At 45.8% G+C, this 21,174-nt stretch overlaps 4 protein-coding genes across 5 annotated transcripts; 1 reads left to right on the top strand and 3 right to left on the bottom strand.

The window, feature by feature from the left end:
- Positions 1-264: 264 nt before the first annotated feature.
- Positions 265-6,572, bottom strand: ppp1caa (protein phosphatase 1, catalytic subunit, alpha isozyme a). The gene is made up of 8 exons (XM_088358121.1): positions 6,360-6,572; positions 6,017-6,115; positions 3,618-3,749; positions 3,286-3,516; positions 3,109-3,213; positions 2,695-2,918; positions 2,372-2,506; positions 265-2,295 (listed from the first exon to the last, which is right to left on the bottom strand). The coding sequence occupies exons 2-8, from the start codon at positions 6,069-6,071 to the stop codon at positions 2,179-2,181; spliced, it is 999 nt and encodes a 332-aa protein (XP_088214247.1). The 5' UTR covers positions 6,072-6,115; positions 6,360-6,572; the 3' UTR covers positions 265-2,178.
- A 1,374-nt stretch (positions 6,573-7,946) lies between these two features.
- On the top strand, positions 7,947-10,213 carry cldni (claudin i). Its single transcript, XM_088358843.1, has 3 exons — positions 7,947-8,114; positions 9,172-9,304; positions 9,431-10,213. The coding sequence occupies exons 2-3, from the start codon at positions 9,173-9,175 to the stop codon at positions 9,932-9,934; spliced, it is 636 nt and encodes a 211-aa protein (XP_088214969.1). The 5' UTR covers positions 7,947-8,114; position 9,172; the 3' UTR covers positions 9,935-10,213.
- On the bottom strand, positions 10,150-15,234 carry coro1a (coronin, actin binding protein, 1A). Of its 2 annotated transcripts, none has more exons than XM_088358840.1 (11): positions 15,069-15,234; positions 14,192-14,398; positions 12,687-12,809; positions 12,449-12,578; positions 12,024-12,205; positions 11,839-11,958; positions 11,463-11,567; positions 10,982-11,127; positions 10,851-10,908; positions 10,522-10,752; positions 10,150-10,397 (listed from the first exon to the last, which is right to left on the bottom strand). In XM_088358840.1, the coding sequence occupies exons 2-11, from the start codon at positions 14,387-14,389 to the stop codon at positions 10,305-10,307; spliced, it is 1,386 nt and encodes a 461-aa protein (XP_088214966.1). In that variant the 5' UTR covers positions 14,390-14,398; positions 15,069-15,234; the 3' UTR covers positions 10,150-10,304. The 2 variants fall into 2 exon arrangements, with proteins under 2 accessions (XP_088214966.1, XP_088214967.1); XM_088358841.1 differs by having other exon boundaries at positions 10,531-10,752.
- A 280-nt stretch (positions 15,235-15,514) lies between these two features.
- On the bottom strand, positions 15,515-21,088 carry paqr4a (progestin and adipoQ receptor family member IVa). The gene is made up of 3 exons (XM_088358842.1): positions 18,443-21,088; positions 17,826-18,044; positions 15,515-17,703 (listed from the first exon to the last, which is right to left on the bottom strand). The coding sequence occupies exons 1-3, from the start codon at positions 18,714-18,716 to the stop codon at positions 17,270-17,272; spliced, it is 927 nt and encodes a 308-aa protein (XP_088214968.1). The 5' UTR covers positions 18,717-21,088; the 3' UTR covers positions 15,515-17,269.
- Positions 21,089-21,174: the final 86 nt, after the last annotated feature.

The following is a 21,174-nucleotide window of genomic DNA, read 5'->3' as shown; positions in this document are numbered from 1 at the left end:
CAGTCAATGTCCTCCTCCTCGCTTCCCTTTCAGTTGTAGTGCAGCGCTTACAGACACATAACATGAGCGTCAAATAAAGAGTCAAATAAAAATATACAGAATTGTAAAAGAATGTTTTACTTATACCGTTGTGATGTATTGTAATGACGGTGGGCCTCTTTTTTAAATACTACAACATTTTATTTAAAAGATTATAATTATTTTTTTTTGCATTGCAGTCCTGTAAAAATCCGCAAGCCCACAAAAAGCCACAAGACACCAATATACAAATTCTCGGTATATATTTTAATTTCTATGCCTTTAACAGACAAATTGCAATGGGATGAGAACTACTGGTGAAATTAACAAACATAAAATTTCCATGTTATTAGTTTCACTTATTTCTATTTATTTTTACCATGGGAATGATCTGATGCTGCGCTAACACATCCAGTGAAAGGACATGATGCAAAACATCCCTGATCCGTTCCTTGAAAAACAAAAACTCCTACATCAGAGAGATACACATTTGTCAGTAAAAACAATGAACCAAAAAAGTGATTAACGTTTTGTATCGTTTAAAAAAAAAAAAAAAAAAAAAAAAAAAGCACATGTCTGTACAGCTATTATGAAAAGTATGGAAGGGGCCTTATGTGGCATCTTGGACCTTTTTTCATCTTTTTTTTTTTTTAAATGAGATTAATCAGTTAATTGGAGTTCTTCCTAGACTTTCTCTATTCTACTCAGTGACACTTTTTATCCTGGAAGGTTTTGGTGTCGTGTCTACATACATATGATTTGGACTTTTCTGATCACTTCCTGAGTTGATCTCAGTGAATGGGCGCTAACGAGAATGAGACTCAAATGGAGGATGAGGACTAACGTGGCAACAGAGACCGGAGAAGAGAGGGCCAAAAAAGTGTAAGAAACCCTGAAAGACTACAGAAGCGATGTTTGCTTGTGGTGACACCCTGTTTGCCAAATGTTTAAGATTTCTACTGTTTGCATGTACTACGCTTATTATACACGTGATGTTAACAATTTCTATGGCTCTTGTTATCCCATCAAAAAAACAAGCAGAGGCAAAAGACGTGTCAATTAAAACCCAGCCGCTTATTTTTCTCATCTCTTTTGGTTAGTTGTCACAGTAACCACCCACCCTAGTAGTATTCCCCATTTTAGGCCACGTTCACACTTGTGGGTCAGTACTGCAGCAAAACCTGAACCACGTGATAGTTGACTTGCCAGCCAAGAATGCCATAAGTTAGCAACACCTTTATGATAAATTTTAAAAAACAAAAAGGTCCACTTTGCATCGCATTTACACTAACTCATTTTAAGGAATGAAAAGAATATGGAGTCCCAACCCGACTGGACCGCATCTGAGGTCCTGTGCCCAAAGATTTTTTTATACAAAAAAATGGTATTTGTTCTCTTACGTACATCAGTTGGTTTTAAATTTTTGCTGTTTTTTTTATTATTTTTTTTAAACCAGCTGAAAATTATACTGAGTTGCATTTTAGAGAGCACACCCATACAGGGATGCTGATCTTGACCGTTTTGACCAGCAAAAAGCTTAGAAGTCAGCTTTTTGCTGCCATTTGTATGGCGGTCCATAAGTTAAGCCTCAAGCATGAACGTGGCCTGAACACCACCGAGTGACGTGGCAGTTGAACATTATTATTTTTATTACCAGCCGCACCTGCACCTCATTTCGCAACAAGCTAAGTGCCACAATCACAAGGTGGTTTATGCAATGTGGGAAACGTGCCAGTTCAAGCTTATTCTTGATTCAGCTTCCAAAGGACACATCACTTTCAAATATCTACAAAACAAAAAAGTATTTCACATCTTAAATCGCATCTTTTTGAATGAGTGCCGCCTGTGCACCCATACAGCCAGCATGGGCTCTGCAAGCCCCCCCCCCCAGCTTAACCGGATAGCCACCATTAGGAAAAGTTGGTGTACAAAATGCAGTGGGTACACCTCAAAGATGGAAAAAGCTTACTTTTTGAGCGGCGAAATATAATGAGAGGAAAACAAATTGTGTGATTACGCACACACAGATGGGAAAATGAATGAATGCAATGTCTCTGGGAGAAAAAGACAATTGGGAGGTAGAAAGGAGAAAATGAGCAATGAGAGCATCAGGCGGACTCGAGTGTGGAGAAAAGGAGGAAGAGGAGCCAGCAGTGGGTGTTATTTCTTAGCCTTGGCGGCTTTGGCGGAATTTCGTGGCGGGGTGACAGGCCTCCCCGAACCCATCCCGGCGCCGCCGCCATAAGGATACAACTTCTTATCCGCCGGCTTCAGGATCTGAGACACACAAACGGGACATTTGGCGAAAAACTTTGGACAGTTTCCTGGTGGTGACAGCTTCGGTAAAACGCACCTGGAAGGAGCACATGAGCGTTTCATCGACGCTCATCATGGCGCCGGCGTTGTCAAACTCTCCACAGTAATTGGGGGCTGAGAAGAGAGTGACCAGCTGCCTCTTGGCAAAGAACTCGTAGCCGTCCTCGACCACCTGCACCAGAGGAATGAGGAACAAATCATTAAATATGAGACACGCCGATCATTACGAGTCATCACAAGCTCACAAAGCATTCACATGTAAATTTTGAGGTGCACACAGCACTTGACAGAAGGCCCCAACAGTTCAATGAGGAGATTTTAAACATGCGTACGAGTTGGGGCAAATGTCGGCGGGCTGACCTGATGTGCCCTGCATATGAGGTCCATGTCGTGCTTGTGTAGAAACTTCGCCACCACGTCGGCGCCGAACGTGAAGGAGACGCCACGATCGTTCTCCCCCCAGCCCAGCACGTCCTTGTCAGGGTCAGCCCACAGCAGGTCGCACAGCAGACCCTGGTCGGGGACGTCGGTGGGCCGCATGACTCTGCGGATCTGCTCCATGGATTGCAGGTCGGGCGACAGGCCTGGCGAGGTCATGTCAGTCAATAAACACGCCCAGGTCACTTTGTTAGGAATGCGCTATACAATCCCAAGGTACGAGGGGGGCAGCATGGAGCCGCAAGGCATCCAGACTACCAGGAATAATAGCGGTAGTAGTAGTAGAAGAAATTGAAAAATTATGGCAAGCTGCCTGTCTGTGCAAGGTGTCCCTACCTCCATGGCAGCAGAAGATCTTCTCATCGACAATGGCAGCCACCGGTAAACAGTTGAAGCAGTCCGTGAAGGTTTTCCACAGTTTGATGTTATACCTTCGCTTGCCTGAAACGCACAAAACATTCTTCAGAAAAAAAAACTCAGTGACTCGATCAATTTGCGTTCCATGCCGCTCACACTCATCGTAGAAGCCGTAGATTCGGTTGATGGAGGCGCACTCGTGGTTGCCGCGCAGCAGGAAGAAGTTCTCCGGGTACTTGATTTTGTAGGCCAGCAGCAGGCAGATGGTCTCCAGGGACTGCTTGCCTCGGTCCACGTAGTCGCCCAGGAACAGATAGTTGCTTTCCGGTGGGAATCCGCCGTACTCAAACAGCCGCAGGAGGTCGTAGTACTGGCCGTGGACGTCGCCTGCGAGGGGAGCCGGAGAGCAGTTCGGGTAAATAATTGTCACGACTATACGGCAAGGTGCTTTTGGGAAACAGTTGCTTGTGCATGTGTGTTGAGCTCACCACAGATTTTAAGGGGAGCCTCCAGCTCCAGCAGGATGGGCTGGCTCAGGAAGATCTCACGAGATTTCAGGCACAGCCCACGGATCTCGCTCTCCGTCAGCTGCACGTTTTTGCCAGGCCGAGAGCCCTTAACTGCAAGGCAAGAAGGATGCCCGGATGAATAATAAACACGTATGAGGCCAGAAGGCTTCCCACGCAAGAAGCGCTGCAGAATGAAACCCAAATGAAATGACGATGACCGCTCATCAGTCAAGCTCGCGGTTCCGTTGACAGGCGTGTCAGCCCGACAAGCACACGCGCTCACAGGCATCATGAGGTACCAATAACAAACGTGCTACCTTAGCGGAACACACAACAATTAATGCATTTTTGGACGAGGACAAAACAGAATGAAGGTTTTAGGGACGTTTTTTTTTTTTTTTTTTTGGTAAGAAGGGTTGCCTCAATCACACACCCACACACAGGCATACATGGCGCTTGATGGTACAGCAGAGGGCCGCCGTGATGTACTGCCTGACATCACACTCCTCCCACATGCGCGCCACACTTGTACTGCACATCCGTCATGTCGTGTGTGTTGGACATACTACCACTCTGCTTTCTGTCTTTTGAGAAGTGACTGCTAAAATGTTGAACAATACACTGATCAATGATGCCACCACATCGTCTTCAATGTGTCCGACGACGTGACGCTGCTGCTATAAATGAGACTAGTCAATGGAGGTCAGAGTAGAGTGGAGCAGCTACTTAAAATGGAGGCCTGCCCGAAATAGTGAAAGAGGGCCTAAATACGAGCGGTGCTACTGCTAGTGCCCCCTAAAGCGGGATTAAAGCCAGCTTAACCGCAACACAGCTAACTTCGGAGTTGACCGTGCCGCTAGCAGGAAAAGGCGAGCTTATCAGTGGACACACACACACTGCGCTGAATGTGCCGAGTCTAAACAAAGACTTGGACCAAAAAACACACACATAGCAGCGTCTGGATGTCTGAACTGGGAAAAAGTCAACTTCATGCACTGTGTTACATCAGTTTAACATCACCCTCTTGCACACACACAAAATAAAAAAAATAAAAAATCACTAACAGACACGCAGTCACACAGTGCAACTTGAGTTACTTGAGGGTGTTAATTGACTTGAGTTGGTGGTTCGCCCAACACGTTTAATTGGCTTGTTGTTGACACACACACACTGGAGAAAGTGGATAGACACACGGCAGAGCACAATCAATCATTCATTCATTGAACGTTTGCAAAACACAAGGGTGAGAAAGCGCCGTTACACTTTAGCACAGCACAACAGAAACAGGTGATTGCTTGTTATGGTCGACCATAAAAAAAGAGCGAGACACATGGAAGGTCAGCAGGGTTACATAAGCGTATATAAATACTGCCACTATCTGCCTTGTTTGCGCACACACACACACACAAGCAGCAGCTGGTCCGCAGTCAAAGTCAACAGCAGCTAATATGGCTGCTGTGCTTGCGTTTTTTTTGTGGTAAATAATCCAAGTCACCTCCTGCAGATCAACTCCATGAAGCCAACATACCACCTACATTCATTTAACCTAAAGAGGACCATACAACAGGCCAGAAAATTTGAGTTAAAAAATTGAGTGACGAGATGTAGACAGAGAACTTCCCAACAAGCAGCAATTTGGCAGACAATGAACAAGTTGAAAGAAAATGACTTGCTCAGTCACGCTCTCATTTTAGAGTGACTGTAAAACTCACCAAAAATATGTGCTAGCAAACAAACTAGCATCAATGCTGCAGTAGTTAAGTCTCTAAGCAATGCATCTTCAAAAATAAGTACATAGACAATTATAATGCTCACTGGCATATATTCTTTATCCTCTGCATAAAAATGACTATAAAAACACTAGTGCAGTTTTCTTTTGTGTTACGCCATCAAATCTAAGTGTCAATATGATGGTGCCTCCTCGTGCTCAAGGCACATACAACAAAAGGAATTTAAGCAGGAAAACAAAATGCAGAAACTGCTTTGCACACACACAAGTGTGTATTGGTGTTCTTCGGATGAACTTGAACACAAGTGTGTATTTGTGTTCTTCGGATGAACTCAACACTTGATAAGATTTTCGCTTGTGTTTAGTGTCCTCTGGCTTTTTCTTGTCTCTGTTACACAATCAAGTGGTCGACTACCAAAGTACTAAAACAAAAACACATGACTTCTGTTTAGTACCTAATCAAGTAAAGAAACATTTTAAAATAGGGATAATTGAAGCACCTATTTAGTGGTAGTGCTTATTGTTATGCAGTGATGGTGTTTTCGGTGTCATTCGCTCCGCTGTGATACACATCTATCTCCGCACCGACTGCATAAGACACATATCTTATTCGCACGAAACAATTTGCTGTCGTTATTGGTCGTCTCACCTTCCAAAAGACGCTGAATGATCGAGTCGATGTTTAATTTTTCCGGTTCCGCCATTTTCTGTTGATTCTCACACGAGCTTCCCGATTCCCGTTTGGCACCTTCAGTTCCATTTACCCACCAAAACACAAAACACAGTATTTAGTTGAAAGTTACATGGTTATGCATTAATGCAAAGCGCTTGGAATCGTGACATTACACACCGTTAAGAATAGAAAAGGAGTGTCTCACATTACTCACAGCCTCATTCCATTCACTCTGAGCTCATGCTAACTAGTTAGCACTTTAGCCAAGCTGGTCACATAGCCAAACAAGCGACAGTCAACTTAGCTCGCATTGTCGTACCTTATCGGAATAACAGGTCTCCCAGTGTGTTAGTGAAAATACAAAAACTTGTTTAAAAAAAAAAAAAAAAAAAAAGCCCTGAGCTCGGCCGCGGCTCTGGTTCCCCCTTGCCTCTTCCTGTGGGAACTTTAATTGCAGGCCGTTACGGGCTAGCTGCCGCTCGGACTCGGAGTGTCTCCGGTCGGCTGGCTGTTGTCGTAGAGGGCCGGAGTTAAACTTGATAACGTCACATGCTTTAAAAGCTGATTGGTCAAAGGCATTTACACCTGGAACATGATTGGTGTCAGCGCGTGTTGGTGTCAGAAAATGCCCGCCCCCTAGAGAGAACGTCAACGTAGCGGAGCCGGATGTGAAACTCGAAGGGCGCCATCTTGCGCGTACAAACCGAATTGCACAAGGATCAAATTTGCGTTTGACTTCAAAGTAGACACTTGTGACGTAGGATGACGCTAAAGTGACGCAAAAGGCCACTGCTGAAGGCAACGTAAATGGTTTAGAAATGAGACATTGTGACAACATCAACTGAAGATCTGTATCGTATCTGTACAGTGAGGGGTGACCCATCTGGACTCACGATTGTATATAAAATCTACGTTGATGTTGATTTTTTGGCATATTATTGAAATAAATAGTGTTTTTTTAAACGATTAAACATTAAAACATTGTAACATTAGTAACATTGCACCTTTAAAGTATATTTGCTCAGATCAGTTTTACTTTGACGTGTAATACATTTACATTTTGTCAACTATTCACTTTTAAACATGTATGTAGTTTTTATTTAATGCCTTGTTTTTCATGAATAAGCTAACTATGTATGCTATTTGTTTAAATGGAGCGCCAGGTTTTTTTTTCGGTTGTTTGTTTTTTGGGTGGGCCTTGGTAAGAATTACCCCATGTATTTTACATTTGTATTCACCTACTTCTGTATGTTTGTATTGTCTGTCATGTAATGTCATCATGAAAAAAATTAAGCAATGACATGGAAACTTATGAATTAATATTCTCTATGACTCCTTAATAATTGGATTACATGAGCTGGCGTATCTAATGTGAGCTTTCACAATCTCGACTCTTCCACTAACCCACACTGTCTTTCCCACAATCACCACCAAACTATGACATCACAATCTTTTATTTGTCATCAGTTTCGACTGAGGGCGGTGGTACGTGTGTATGTGTGAGTGTGCGTGGGTGCGTGCGTGTGTGTGTGTGTGTGTGTGTGTGTGTGTGTGTGTGTGTGTGTGTGTGTGTGTGTGTGTGTGTGTGTGTGTGTGTGTGTGTGTGTGTGTGTGTGTGTGTGAATGTGTATGTGATAACTTATTTTGTTCAGATACACAACCAGCATCTTGGGTCACATTTGTCGTTTTTCTGTATGAAAAACAAGATGAGTCAAACAAAATCATGAGCATCATGAGACCCAAATATTTTATGCTGGTTAGTTGACACCACAAAGGCACATTGAAGAAGAAAAACTGTGACGTTTTTGGACATTCAATTTTGTCAGGAGCCAAGAGTGTTTTTCTTTTTTTTTGTGGAGTCAAAAAGAAAAGACGAAGAAAAAGACAAGAGGAGAGGACAAGTCCATTCTGGTCTGTAGATACGTGGTGGGCCTGGCCCCACCCTATGCATTACATTCCTCTACAAATACACCATCTTGTCCCAGCATCTGCACACAACCCCTGCAGGACGCCGACCAACAACACCAAAGAAAAAGCCAAGAAATAAATCTTTTGACTCACATTCACAACCAAGGTAAATCAATTTCTTTGCCCCTATAATGAATGTAAATTTATTTTAGGAGGATGTTTTACTAGTATTTTTTTGGGGCAAACTGCATATGCTTGTTTGCTACGAAGTAGATCAAGTGTGGACTTTTTTGGGCTTGCGTTTTAGGAAAATTGTTTGCACCCCAGCTGGGTATCATATTTCGTTTCCTTTGGCCCATAAAAATGAAAAACAACAACAACATAACATTTGTTAAAGAAGGTTTGAAATAAAAACTACAAAATACGTAAAAAAAATCGAGAAATTTGATTACAAAATTAAACTAAAAATGGACAAAAAAAGACAGTTATGGAAGATGAAATAAACTGGGGCGTGAAAACTAACACTTAAACAGTAAAAGAAACCAAATTAACGAATAATAATTTTCAAAAATTTGTTTTGAAATGAAAAAACAAAACTATTGAAAAAATAAAAAGGATGAAAAAAATTCCATTGAAGGTAGTGAATACAAAACACACAAGGAACTAAAAAGAAAAAGAAGAAGTTCTTGGAGTTAGTTGAGCTCTAAATTCAAGTGAACCACAAACATGTTGGCTTCATCTTCTATCGTCACATTTTCACAATGATTTCAGAATGTTTTTGTCAAGGATGTGAGGCATAATCGTATCAGGAATCTGTTGGAAACATTTTGTGTCTCTTTTGTATTTGGACTTTTCGGTGCTGGGGGACGTTTTCGGCGCTTCTACTGGGTGGAGAAGCAACAAGTAGCGGGCCTGTTCAGACTTGCGCTTATTTCAAATGCTAGCCCAAAGATACAAGACACACAACGTGTGTGTGCGTGCGTGCGTGTGTGTGTTCTTGTCTTTCTCTCTACGAGTGGCACCACCATTTACATTCCTTTTTAATCCAGGGATCAAAAACATTAGAATGAGCTTCGAGCATCAGAACAGACTTTTACCATTAGGCTCGAGATTTACAGAATGTGTGCGCGCGCGTGTCTGTGTGTGTATGTGTGTGTGTGTGTGTGTGTGTGTGTGTGCGCGCGTTTGAGCTTGCAGAGGCTAACCTTTGACCTCTTTTTCAGGATGGCATCGGTGGGCGTTCAGATCACGTGCGTGGCCCTGGGGGTCCTGGGCCTGATCGGTGCTATTGTGTGCTGTGCCGTACCCCGCTGGAAGGTTTCCTCCTTCACCGGCTCCAACATCGTCACTGCCCAGGTGAGCGCTTTCTCACTCTTGCTTACTTTCAAGTTGAAAATGTGTTACAAGACAGTGAGCGACAGCATGCGTAGTAGCTCCGAATGACAGACTGACTGGAGACGTTTGATTTTTGTGTACGTTCAGAGCCACGAGGAGGGCCTGTGGAAGTCGTGCGCCGTGCAGAGTACGGGCCAGCAGCAGTGCAAGAACTACGACTCTCTGCTGGTCCTGGCCGCGGACCTGCAGGCGGCCCGCGCCATGACCATCATCAGCTGCATGCTGGCCGGCATCAGTCTCCTGATCTTGTTCTGCGGGGCCGACTTCACCACCTGTGTGGACAACGAGGACACCAAGCCCAAGATCAGCCTGGTGGCCGGCGTAGGCTTGCTACTGGCCGGTATCGTCCTCATCATACCCGTCAGCTGGTCGGCCCACCAGGTGGTCCAGGACTTCAACAACCCTCTGGTGCCCGGCTCGCAGAAACGCGAGCTGGGAGCCTGCATCTACGTGGGCTGGGGGGCCGGGGTCCTGCTCCTCCTGGGCGGGGGGCTCCTGTGCTGCTTCAGTAGGCCCAAGTCGGGCGGCTCCGAGGGCACGGCCAAGTACTACAGCAACAGCGCCTCCGCACCAAATAAGAACTACGTGTGAGCCGGAAACAATCAATCCTATTCTGGCCGGAGGTCTGTTAACCACGTTAGCTTAGATCCTCTGTAAATAGTCAACAACTGACATGAAATGTTTCTTTCTGTGGTGCGGGGATGAAAATGTACATTTAGCTTCCATTTTGTTGCAATCGAGTTGTTTTTATAAACAATACTGTTATGAGTTTGTATTCAACAATGAAAGAGTTGAAAAAACACAAATGCTTGGAAAAAATTGATTTTATTTCAAACAAGTGGCATATATTAAAAAAATTGGAGCAACAAATTAAGCCTGGAGTGGGTTTCTCTTTATCTTTCTAAGGGAAAATATATCTTCTCTTTTCTTTCCATTTTTATATTGCGTAAACAAAGGTGGTTTAATGTTTGCTCTCCAGCATGCTCACACGATTGCTGAGCTCCTCCAGTGATACTTTCAAAGCCTTCAACTCCTGCAACAAAGCCGACACGTCCTGAAAATAAAAGTGAATAAATAGAGCATAAAGTAAACACAAATAAAGCATATATTAAAATCAAACAAACAATACAAATATTTGGAAAATGACATCAGAGAAGATTGTGAGAAATAAGGCCTACTCCTTTCACCCCTGCGCCGCCGTCAACTTGAGTGGCACCAGCCGAGGACACAGTGGTCTTGAGGAGGCTCTTGTGAACTTTGAACTCTTTGGCCTTGGTGGTGGCCACAAAGCCATCTTTGAGTGAGATAAGCACGGGCAGCGCATCTTTGCCCCCAAACCAGTCGTCGGCTTCTGCGGAAGGTTCCGGACCGATGGTGTCGGGGTACAGGTCCTCCTGGAACAGGTCCGACTACGCGGGAGGAAGAAAATTATACCAAGCCATCATGATAGCAATACCTAGAGTAGACCCACCCAATGATACAACACACGATAATATTTTATGTTCACCTTTCTAGGTACCGTCATGACAATGGGCTCGCATTTCCTCTCGTGGAGTTTGTAGAACCTGCCGGCGGCAAAGAGTGATGTTGGGAGAAGATTTCCTGGATTGTGATGCTAACATGCTAAAATGAGGCTACCTGGCAATCTCACACTTGTTGATCTCTAGGCCTCTTTTGGGCATGTAGCCCATGCCCTTCTGGCTCTCCTTGCTACTGTACATGGACAGGTAGTGCACATAGGGCGCCTCCTCCGTCACCTCAAAGTAGCGGATGCTGCTGTCGCCCTGGAGGTGTTGTGTTGCAAGTCAAAATTTTCATTATGAGCGAACTTCAGAAAAATTCAGCTGTTGTTGCTTTCGTGCCCAGGCTGAAGCATTACTTGGCGCCATCTTGTGGCATCTCGGTGTCAAGGAACTAAATTGATCTTAGTTGGGGACTGGCATCTAGACAAACGCGCCTTATAAAATGTTCACAAATTCTTCACAAAAATAGGGTTTTTTTATTTGGAGGGGGGACTGTAACGTAGATTAGAAAAAATTGATCCAACTGGGTTCCGAGCCCAGGCACGGAGCAAAGACAATTTTGAAACATGTCCAAATGCAGAGGGTGGGATTGTGACCTTGCCGCAGAGGTAGACCACGCCGGTGTCCGGATCATAGAAGGGCAGGAGGACGCCGCTGCTGGTATCCAGTTCCTGTAGGGTCAGTGGTGAGCCAAAGTCCTCCTGAAATAAGAACTTGAGGGATTAAAAACAGCCAGAGACCTACTCTGCATATTTTTATACTGTACTCAAGAATATCGTATTTCGCTTTAAAAAAAAATACATTAGAACATTTTTAGGTAGTTTTTTGCGTGGGATCGAACCAGCTAATTATGATTCCATTCATTTTAGTGGGAAAAGTTGGAATGACTTCACTCAGACGTCAAGGCACCACTGAATTAAAAAGAGCGGCAAGTCTGACTACGCCTTTAAAAGGAGGTCCACATGGACTCACCGGGTCCCACAGTGCCACCTGCCTCTCGCTCATGCGACTGAAGCCGGTTGTGAGGATCCTCCTGTCTGACACCCACACAGCCCGGACTGGCCTGGAGCCCTCATGAGGTTTCTCCTTCTCCTGTGAAAAAGGAACAGTCGGACCTCGGTGGAGGCGGTCGCGTTGGCAATGACGAGCGAACGTACGATGAGGACGGTGCCCTTGCGAGGGTCCAGAACCCGCAACATCTTGTCCTTGCAGGAGGTCAGGATCTTGGAGCCGTCGCGGTTCCAGCAGGCGCTGTAGATCAGGTCCGAGTGAACATCATCAATCCTGATGGCCGCCTGGCCGCGGGCAACGTTCCACAGGATCACCACGTTGTCGCAGCCTGATCGAGTAGCAGGAGAGCTTGGCGTTACTCCCTGATAGGGCAGTGCCCCTCTACTTTCGGCAGACGAGGGCTGTTTTTCTTACATGATGATTTTTTTGGGGCTCTGGCTCTTTATCATCTATGAATGGGTAACTGGTAGCTCGTGGGCTCTAGTTCATTGTATTTTTGTGGTGGATTTAAAGCTTTTACACAAGCACTTGATCGAGCCCTTAAAGGACTCCAGTATGTGCTTGTGCTCACCTGCACTCATGAGGACGTTGTGGGCGGTGGGATGCCAACTGAGGATGCCCACACGCTTGGAGTGGCCTTCCAGCTTCACCACCGGCTGCGTGAGCGGCAAACTCAGCCCAGAGTCCGGGATCTCCCAAATCTGCCCAGCAAGACGACAAGAAGCTCAAAGGAGATTTTTTGGCGTGAGCAGATGGAGATTTGCTGTTATGGGTGGAGGACAACCACAAACCACCACTGCCGGACTCACCATGACGCTGCAGTCCTCAGAGCTGCTGGCGATGATGTTGTCATTGTGGGGGCAAAACTCGATGTCCAGCACGGGACCCGTGTGGCCGCATACTGTAGGGTAGGACATGTCGATGCGGCCAGTCTGCACACACGCAAGATGGTTAGAGGAGCCCGCACATTGTTTTTTGCTTGATAGCACCTTCAGGAAGGATTTGGAAATTCTGCCCCTCAAGCCAGTTCCACTTTGAAATATGAAGCAAATATATTTGGGCCAGAAGAACTCTGCCTAGCAACAAATGGTCCCTTTTGTTGTATTTTGCTTTGATTGTCAAATGACAGCACGGTGGTGCACTAATTAGCACGTCCGCCTCACAGTTCGGAGGGTGTGTGTTTGTTTCCACCTCCGGCCCTCCCTGTGTGGAGTTTGCATGTTCTCCCCATGCCTGCGTGGGTTTTCTCCGGCCACTCCAGTTTCCCACATCGCAAAAGCATGCATGGTAGGCCGATTGAGCACTCCAAATTGCCTCTAGGCGTGAGTGTGGATGGTTGTTCGTCTCTGTGTGCCCTGCGATTGGCTGGCAATTGGTTCAGGGTGTCCCTCGCCTACTGCTCGATGACTGCTGGGATAGGCTCCAGCACGCCCGCGACCCCCGTGGGGACAAGCGGTATAGAAAAGATGGATGGATGGATGGATGGATGGATGGATGGATGGATGGATGGATGGATGGATGGATGGATGGATGGATGGATGGATGGATGGATGGATGGATGGATGGATGGATGGATGGATGGATGGATGGATGGATGGATGGATGGATGGATGGATGGATGGATGGATGGATGGATGGATGGATGGATGGATGGATGGATGGATGGATGGATGGATGGATGGATGGATGTCAAATCAAAGTCAAAGTCAAAGTCAAAGTCAAATGATTGGCTTTCAGAAAGTGCACTAAGGGTTCCACCACGTGCATGTCGTTTTCAAGAAAAGCGAGGCATGGGGAGGCCACATCCGGCCCAGACTGAACAGAGTCGACCTCCAAATATGGCAAAAACATCTTTACAAGAGAAAAAAAAACCCTCCAAGTTGACACCAAACTTCCTCATTCACCTCAAAGTGTGAACATGTTTTAAATACTGAAAAACCCTGAATGAACAACAATAGTGGCTACATCAGTTATTTGTCGTCATGTAACTAATTCTGCTGAAGTTGACGTTTTCGTTTTTTTCCCTGAAATATATGTTCTCTAAATTGTGTTAGTACAAATAGTCATGGAACCAAGCTTGTTTGGCACCTCAATACTGCAGAAACTATCATGGCCAAAAAGTGACAAATGTAGTAAGTGCTAAACAAACAGTTTGTGGATTAGCAATCATAGATTAATGAAGAATAAATTAAAAAATAGTTGTTCCAACTAAACTTTTAATGGTTCGATACGATGACATTCAAGTTAGTTGGCTCATTTGATGTGGCAGGAACTACGGTGGCCATTAATTGGTCAAATAAGAGTTTGGCGGCACCTTGCTGAGGGGCAGCACCATGAAGGACCCGCCGCCACTGGCGTCGACGATCATGGCCACAAATTTGGGGTTGACGGAGCAGAAGTTGCTGTCCCAGGTCATCTGCGAGATGCGGATGTCATCGTAGCAACGATCGGCCTTGGCCGCCTGGCCGAAGACATGGCGGAACTTGCTGCTCCGCACCACCTGCCGGGACATGGTGGCGGCCTAGCGGCAAACAACAAAAGCGTCTTTACTGTGACTTTTTTCAGCAGCGATGAACCCATTTATGAGGGACGTGAAAGAGGAAGTGGGGCGAGCTTTCACAACTACTTCCGCTTCTTTTTTTCTGCCTGTGAGTCTGTTTAAAAAATGCAATTAAAATGCACACACAGGGGAAAACGGACGCTCTGAGAGGTTAAAACGACACAAAAACGATGCAAATGATGACGTGTGAAGGCCTCGCAAGTTGCAACTGTGTTGTCAGTTTAACCACAACACTTCCTCATGCACATGTATTGCCAAATTCCCACACAAAGGTTCAAAAATGTCCATGCACACCCTCACAAAACGGCAGCTCAATTGCAATTTTTTTAAACGAGAGTCGGGCAACCTTGGGAGAGCGTGCACCATCTCATTGTAAGACGTCAGCTTTCTCTTCTTTTGCAGACTATTGTTTGTGTTGCTGATATGCGAGGTGCTCACAGTTAACCGGCCCACTTCCTCCTCCACACAAACACTCATAGCCCTAAAATTTCTTCAAATATTTTTAGAGATTCCATACGGTCATTCTAAGTGTTAAAATGAACCCTGCACTCACTCATATTGAAAACATTACATGAAAGTGTATGCACATTGAAATGGCAGGTGCATGACAGTGATGATGATGAAAGCCTACCTGATGGTCGGTGCTGGTGGCGAGGGGGGGTGGCTGTTGTTGGCTGTCGCCGCGGAGCAGTCACTAGAACGAGTAGCGAGAGGAAGAAGAAGAGAAGAAGGACGTTGAAGAACGCCACCAAAAAAGGCCAGCCATAGTCGGAAGTGCGCCAGGAAGTAGGCGGGATCATGCGGCCCCCCCCGACCAGGATGTCAGTAAAGAAAGGGTGTCAAAACTAACACGAAGAAGAAGAAGAAAGAAGAAATCATGATGAGCTGATGATTTGAATAAGGTGTTTTGGAGGAAGGACACATCTAAAACGTGCAGGATGCCGGTCCTTGAGGACCTGAGCTTTATCTCCGCCATCCTGGATTCAAAAGCTAGAGCGGGGTTTGTTTTCTTGCCACCTGGACATTTCACACTGATGAAAGAAACGGGAGTCTCTGAATAGAAGACATCAGCAAATATTTACAAATATAAACTTCCGTTTATTGCACAATCGAGACTGGAGCAGAGACAGTTTGTAGGCGTGACGCTCCCCTCAGACCACAAAACGGCACAACCTTGAGCTCCTCTGCAGTCCATCATGTCCAGACTCGGATCACTACAGAGCATTTCCCTTGAGAAACTAACAGGCTAGTCGACACCTGTGATATATTCCGATTATATCTTTAAAAAGCACAACTCAGTTGGGCTGCGGTGCCGTCCGAAGGCCATTTCGTGGACGGGTTCCGCTTTGCCAAACAACATGGCACAAGAGTCAATGATTTCACCAGACAGATGCCTCGGCATGGCCTTCCGCTACCGTTACGGCACCCTGAGAGGTGGGACAGAACAGAGCGTGCGTCCATGCTCCCTGTTATTGACTTATGCATAGATTTACTCGCACAAGCGTCCATTTTCTCTCTAAAAGTGGGACTGCTCGCTCAGATGTATACATAATCTACATACATGATATACTTCCTTTAGGTCTATGGACTCTGAGCCCTTTGAGAGCAAAGAAATGAATGTCGAGGCTAACCGCTAGCTAACTTGCTACGACTCTCATGCAGTGGCGACAAATCAAACGCTAACGTTTGCGTGCTAATTTGGCAAAGTGAGACGTGTCATACAAAAACGAAAGGTGGCTTTTTTTGGGTGAGTATGTACTCTACGTACATCCCAAAACAAAAGTGCAGTGAAGTGGCTCCAGTGTAACAAACAGTGCACTAAAATCAAACAACATTAAAATCATTTTGTATCTTCCATCCCTATATAAAACAGCACAGGGCAACAAGGTTTTGTTGTGTTTTGGTACTGGTTTTGCCAATGTCACGACATCCCAAACAACATGCAACACTAGCAAGACCAGTACAAAAAAAACCCCATCCTGCTCTATGCTGCATTTTTTAGCAAGGTTGTGGATCTTTATCCGGACTAAAGCGCGGAATCTTTTATTTGAGACACTTATTTTGCCTTTTTCTTTTAATTTTGGTCACAATCATTCCTAAAGGAGCAACCTGAGCCGCATTTTGACAAATTTCTCCAGTTGACGCATTTCTAAACTTGTAAAAGTGACTTTAAAAATCAGGCATAAATTTCCAAATATTCCCCAAGTTGGAGCTGATATCTGGTTTTTAACACTTATCTGACAATCAAAAGTTTTTAAATTAAAAAAAAGCTAAAATACTGAAAAGTATGAAGACCCTTATTTGCCGTTTTTCTAAGTTACTTTTAACAGCTTCAATTGCATTGGTGACAGGAATCCTCCAAATTGGGAGTGTTTTCTTCTTTTGAACTATTTAACAGCGGTACACTTAATAATTTTTTTACACTTGACAGTCAAGAACGTTAAAAAAAAGATATAGAAAAGGATGAAAATCCTAATCTGCTGCTTTAAGCAACGCCACCAATCGCATTTGCAATGCAAATTGGTACTATTTTTTTTGTCACTATTTAACAGTGGTAAACTTCAACTCCACTCAGGAAAGTCAGACGCAGCGCCCGAACTGGACTTTGCACCAGTGCCGCTGTAGTGGCGCCACTTAGTGGGGAAGATGGGAAGTTGCATTTTGTCCCATTTGGAGACGTCAAGTACTCTAGTAGTTGTAAACGCAACGATGTGACGTCACTGTGCTGTGTGGATTCTTTCAACGCGCTAACGTTAAAATCAAAGTGCGTGCAGTGATGTCACTGATATGCACGCTTATGTAAAAGGGGCGACAACATTTGTGACGTTGGCCTCAGTCAGAGGGACAGTTGTAGCTGTTGATCCACAGCAGGTCGTCCAAGACGCCCCAGTGCAGGTAGAGGATGGAGCCCACCACCAGCACGTGCATGATCTGGTGGCTGTTACACCAGTAGTCAAAGAGGCCCGGGCGGAAGCGCTCGGGGATGCGGGCAATGTTGATGACGCCGCCCAGCACGGCCAGTGCGTCCATGGTGAGGAAGTGGCGCAGCGAGGTAGGGCTGCCGCCACCCACGCCCGCCCAGCGAAGCACGAAGAAGGAGAAGCGGAAGAGTGCCTGCCAGGCGAAGGAGCGCAGGCGCCGCACGCTGCTGCGCGCCGTCACCGCGCAGTAGATGCTGTAGCTGGAGAGCAAGATGTAGACAGACAACGCCGCCGTGCGGATCAGCGGGTAACACAGCAGGGTGCTGTACAGGATCGGCAGCGCCCCTGAAACGGCAACCCCGCACAGTTAAATTTCGAACTGACGCATCGATTAAACTTGCCAGGACAGGGCTGCCATGTGAAGATTTGTTTTGGGTGCGGTTTGGCTTGTGTGCAGCGTTGCCTACCCAGCGTGTTGATCATGCAAATGCCACACACGTCCAGCTTGAGGAGAGTGTGGTAGACGGGCTCGCCGCCTTCGTGGTTCATGAAGAGGTGGTAGAGCACCGAACCCAGTTGGGGTGACAGGCAGGCCAGGAAGTGCACCACGCCCAGCCACGTCACGCTGATCTGCGACCAGGGGATGTTGAGTGGGAGCAGCACCAGGAAGCACACCAGAGGAATGCCTGAAGTCATCGGGGAGGATCATGGAAACAAACTGGTTAGGCGCGAAAACTTCCACCAGCTCAAGCTCCCAAATGTAAAAAGTATTACAAACAGCACCATTAGAGTTGAAAGAAATTGAAAAGTAATCGAATGAAAGACAAGTGATATCAGATAATTTAGTGAACACTTGGTCTTGCGGTCTTTTACGCGTTCACGAACAGAAGTCAGCAAATCAGATACAACAATTGTGCAAAAATAGCTTGTAGTTTTACCAAAATTAAAGTTTCTAATTTGGAAAACTTCCATACCCACTCCTCTTATCTTGCCATGGGAATTTCCCGGGAAAGTACTGTACAGTACTGTACCTCTTTGCAAACCGAAAGTCTGTCAATGAGTGCGTGTGTGCTTGTGCGCTCACCATGAGTGTAGATGTTTCCTAGCTCGTTGTGCAGGTAGAAGAGACTCCTGATGCAGTCTTGCACCGAGGAGACGGGCCGGTACCCGGTCAGAACATACTTGTTGAACTGCAGGTGTGGGGGCGAGCTCGCCCAGTCCAGCAGCCGCGGTCCATTTAAGAAGGCCAAGGCGAACACCACCAACAGCAGCGCGCCACCGAACAAGCACGGGACGGACTGCACGCCGATGTAGACGTTGAGCAAGAGGACGGCCACGAGAACCTTGTGGGACACCATTTCCAAATGTGCTCGCTGGCTTCTGCTCCACTTTCAGTCTGTCTACTCGCGCAGCCGGGGAAGGCAGCCCCGAGCCGGGCCCGCCGCTACCTGGCTGAGTGTCATCCGCCGGACTGGGGCGCCGCACGGCCAGTCATGGGGACAAAGTCAGCGTCGCACCCATATGACATTAATCAACAGCCTTCATGTCACAGACACTTCCTCGTTGCTAGCATCCCGGCCGCGTCACGGGCACAGATGCTGCGGGCGCACGTCCATGCGGCTCCGGGGTGTGATGCTGTCTGGGCTCGATCCGCAGCCCCGCTCACGGCGTTAGCATGCCGACTGTATGGAGGCGCTTGGCTGCTCCGCCCCGGTGCTGCCTCGAAAATCTGACCGGGAAATACGAGCGAATCTGGTAGCTGAAATTAGAGCTAGCAACGCCGGCCGGCCGGGCTATGCCGGCGGGCGGGCTGCCGCCGTCCTGACGCTGCTTCTCCCGTTCTCTACTCGGAAGATGTCCATCATGTTGATGGAAGCTTTTCTTGCCTTTTCTCTTTCTTTTATTATCTGAATGGGGAGGCTATGGAGTGTCCCGCAAGGCGGCCTTGAATCCGCTGCAACGCTTCGGCATAAAAGGTCAAACGCCGTCGAGCTCAAACGACTGACTTGTGTCTTATATTCCAAAATAAAACGTACCCGTTGAAGTAAAGGCAACACAATCGTGAATCAATCACTTCAAAACGCACAGAAATCCTACGATAAAATGTCATATAATCTGCGAAAACGACTGCGTATAAATCTGACCAGGATACGTTAAGCAAAGCAATAACATAAACTTTACTTTGGAGGCCGCGTTTCACACATTCCGGTCTATCGTGGATTACTACAACCGTCTTGACAATTCCGTTCGCCTCCTACTCTACATTACCTCATTATTGAAGAGTCCTTGTTGCCCCTTTGTAACAGCGGGACGTCTTACAAGTGCTCCCCGCTGGCGCTTGTGAATGACACCAAACATCAACAAATGCACGGAGACACAACAAAGGACATTCCAAGGATAAAAATGAGCTCTGCCTTGAAGTGACCTTCCGACTTATAGAAAACTAATTGTAATCGGTACAGTACAGGCCAACAAGTAATTGCCTCAAATTCAAAAGTTACAAGTACAAGTACAATTACTGTAAAAACAGGAAGTGTAGTTGAGTATGTCTCCTAAGACGATTGATATGAAACGCGAAATCATAAAGGAGCATGGCGAACGCATCTGTATTGTCGAGCTCGCGACGAGTATGGCCAGTCTTGTGCCAAAGTTGGTATCCCCTGCGGCAGGAGCGCGGCACGCGCTCAGTGAAAGGCTGAAAGTGTTGCCGTGCGGCAGACTGTACTAGCTTGTCTTTGATTTAAAAAAAAAAACCATTAAGTATACACTTTTGTATTTGTCAATTTTCATCTTTAGAAGCTCGGTTGCTTTTTGTTAAGTTCTCACTTGCGTTTTGCATGAGGTGCGTTCAATGACCACTCACACGGTCGGAAAACACTAATTTCACCAAAATGTAGAGTACGTGAGCGTGCATATTGCAGGGAGTGCGTGGAAGCATACAATAATTTATTAGCCTGACTTTTTCTGTCTTCTCGGGGGTATTATTTTAGCAAGTGTAGAAAATAAGAACATATTTCAACTCCCCTAAGCAAAGTCAGGAGGTCAAGAATAAAGTGGCATTTAGTTTTTGTCATAAAGGTTTGAAAAAGCAAAAACAAAACTGCTGTTTTGGTTTTCTGTGTGTTTTACACAAAGTAATAGGAAAAAAAAAGTGTGACCTTTGGGATAGTCCAGCACGCATTATTTGCTCTTTCACTGATTCCTAGGGAAAACTGCTTCTATCCAATGTAGTTCGTAAGTAGACGTACCACTGTAATTAGCCAATCGGGAAACCCACCATCCCAATGATTGCATTATATTCATTATCTAAATATAATACTGCATGATTTATATTGACGCTTGTAAAGTGAGAGGGCCTCTGACGCAGCACGGGCGGGTGACGCAGTGTAATCCTCTAATGGTAGAGCAGCTCTGAGGTTGCGGATGTATCACTCCACCTCTCACCCCACTCTGCTGTTTTCTCATCACACATAACCGACCTGAGCCGGATGAAGGACGTTTGCTTGTGTGAGAATGAAGGGGTGTCATCTGTGTTACCGACAGGCTGCGGTCGGAAAAAAATAAAAATGAAACAAGATTAAAACAACATTCTCGTTCTGAAGAACAAGACCACATGACCACAGAAGGGTGCCGCGGAATGCTGATAGTCTGAAAAAGACATCAAAATGAATTTTGCATCTATTCAAACCATGACGAGATGATGAAAACAGAAGTACCTGGGGACTAAAGACAGAAACCTGGGGAATATCTTTGACGAGCATAAAGCGAAAGTCATTGAGAAATTAATCAACTATTTTGATGATCAATTAATTGATT

The sequence above is a fragment of the Syngnathus floridae genome, chromosome 17, assembly GCF_059516105.1.
Source record: "Syngnathus floridae isolate MCC-2025c chromosome 17, RoL_Sflo_1.0, whole genome shotgun sequence".
Lineage (NCBI taxonomy): Eukaryota > Metazoa > Chordata > Actinopteri > Syngnathiformes > Syngnathidae > Syngnathus > Syngnathus floridae.
This window is presented reverse-complemented; position numbering and strand designations above follow the sequence as displayed.

What these genes read in the sequence shown, in the direction of transcription:
- coro1a (XM_088358840.1), bottom strand. Translation starts at nt 14,389, where the DNA reads ATGTCCCGGCAGGTGGTGCGGAGCAGCAAGTTCCGCCATGTCTTCGGC. An exon ending in CAACGTCCTCATGAGTGCAG is followed by an intron (nt 12,206 to 12,448) that starts GTGAGCACAAGC and finishes CTACTCGATCAG; the next exon opens with GCTGCGACAACGTGGTGATC. An exon ending in GCGGCGCAGGGGTGAAAGGA is followed by an intron (nt 10,398 to 10,521) that starts GTAGGCCTTATT and finishes TTTTATTTTCAG; the next exon opens with GACGTGTCGGCTTTGTTGCA.
- cldni (XM_088358843.1), top strand. Translation starts at nt 9,173, where the DNA reads ATGGCATCGGTGGGCGTTCAGATCACGTGCGTGGCCCTGGGGGTCCTG. An exon ending in CCAACATCGTCACTGCCCAG is followed by an intron (nt 9,305 to 9,430) that starts GTGAGCGCTTTC and finishes GTGTACGTTCAG; the next exon opens with AGCCACGAGGAGGGCCTGTG.
- paqr4a (XM_088358842.1), bottom strand. Translation starts at nt 18,716, where the DNA reads ATGGTGTCCCACAAGGTTCTCGTGGCCGTCCTCTTGCTCAACGTCTAC. An exon ending in AGGAAACATCTACACTCATG is followed by an intron (nt 18,045 to 18,442) that starts GTGAGCGCACAA and finishes CGATGACTTCAG; the next exon opens with GCATTCCTCTGGTGTGCTTC. An exon ending in TTGCATGATCAACACGCTGG is followed by an intron (nt 17,704 to 17,825) that starts GTAGGCAACGCT and finishes TTGCCGTTTCAG; the next exon opens with GGGCGCTGCCGATCCTGTAC.
- ppp1caa (XM_088358121.1), bottom strand. Translation starts at nt 6,071, where the DNA reads ATGGCGGAACCGGAAAAATTAAACATCGACTCGATCATTCAGCGTCTT. An exon ending in CTACGGCTTCTACGATGAGT is followed by an intron (nt 3,214 to 3,285) that starts GTGAGCGGCATG and finishes TGTGCGTTTCAG; the next exon opens with GCAAGCGAAGGTATAACATC. An exon ending in TCATATGCAGGGCACATCAG is followed by an intron (nt 2,507 to 2,694) that starts GTCAGCCCGCCG and finishes CCTCTGGTGCAG; the next exon opens with GTGGTCGAGGACGGCTACGA.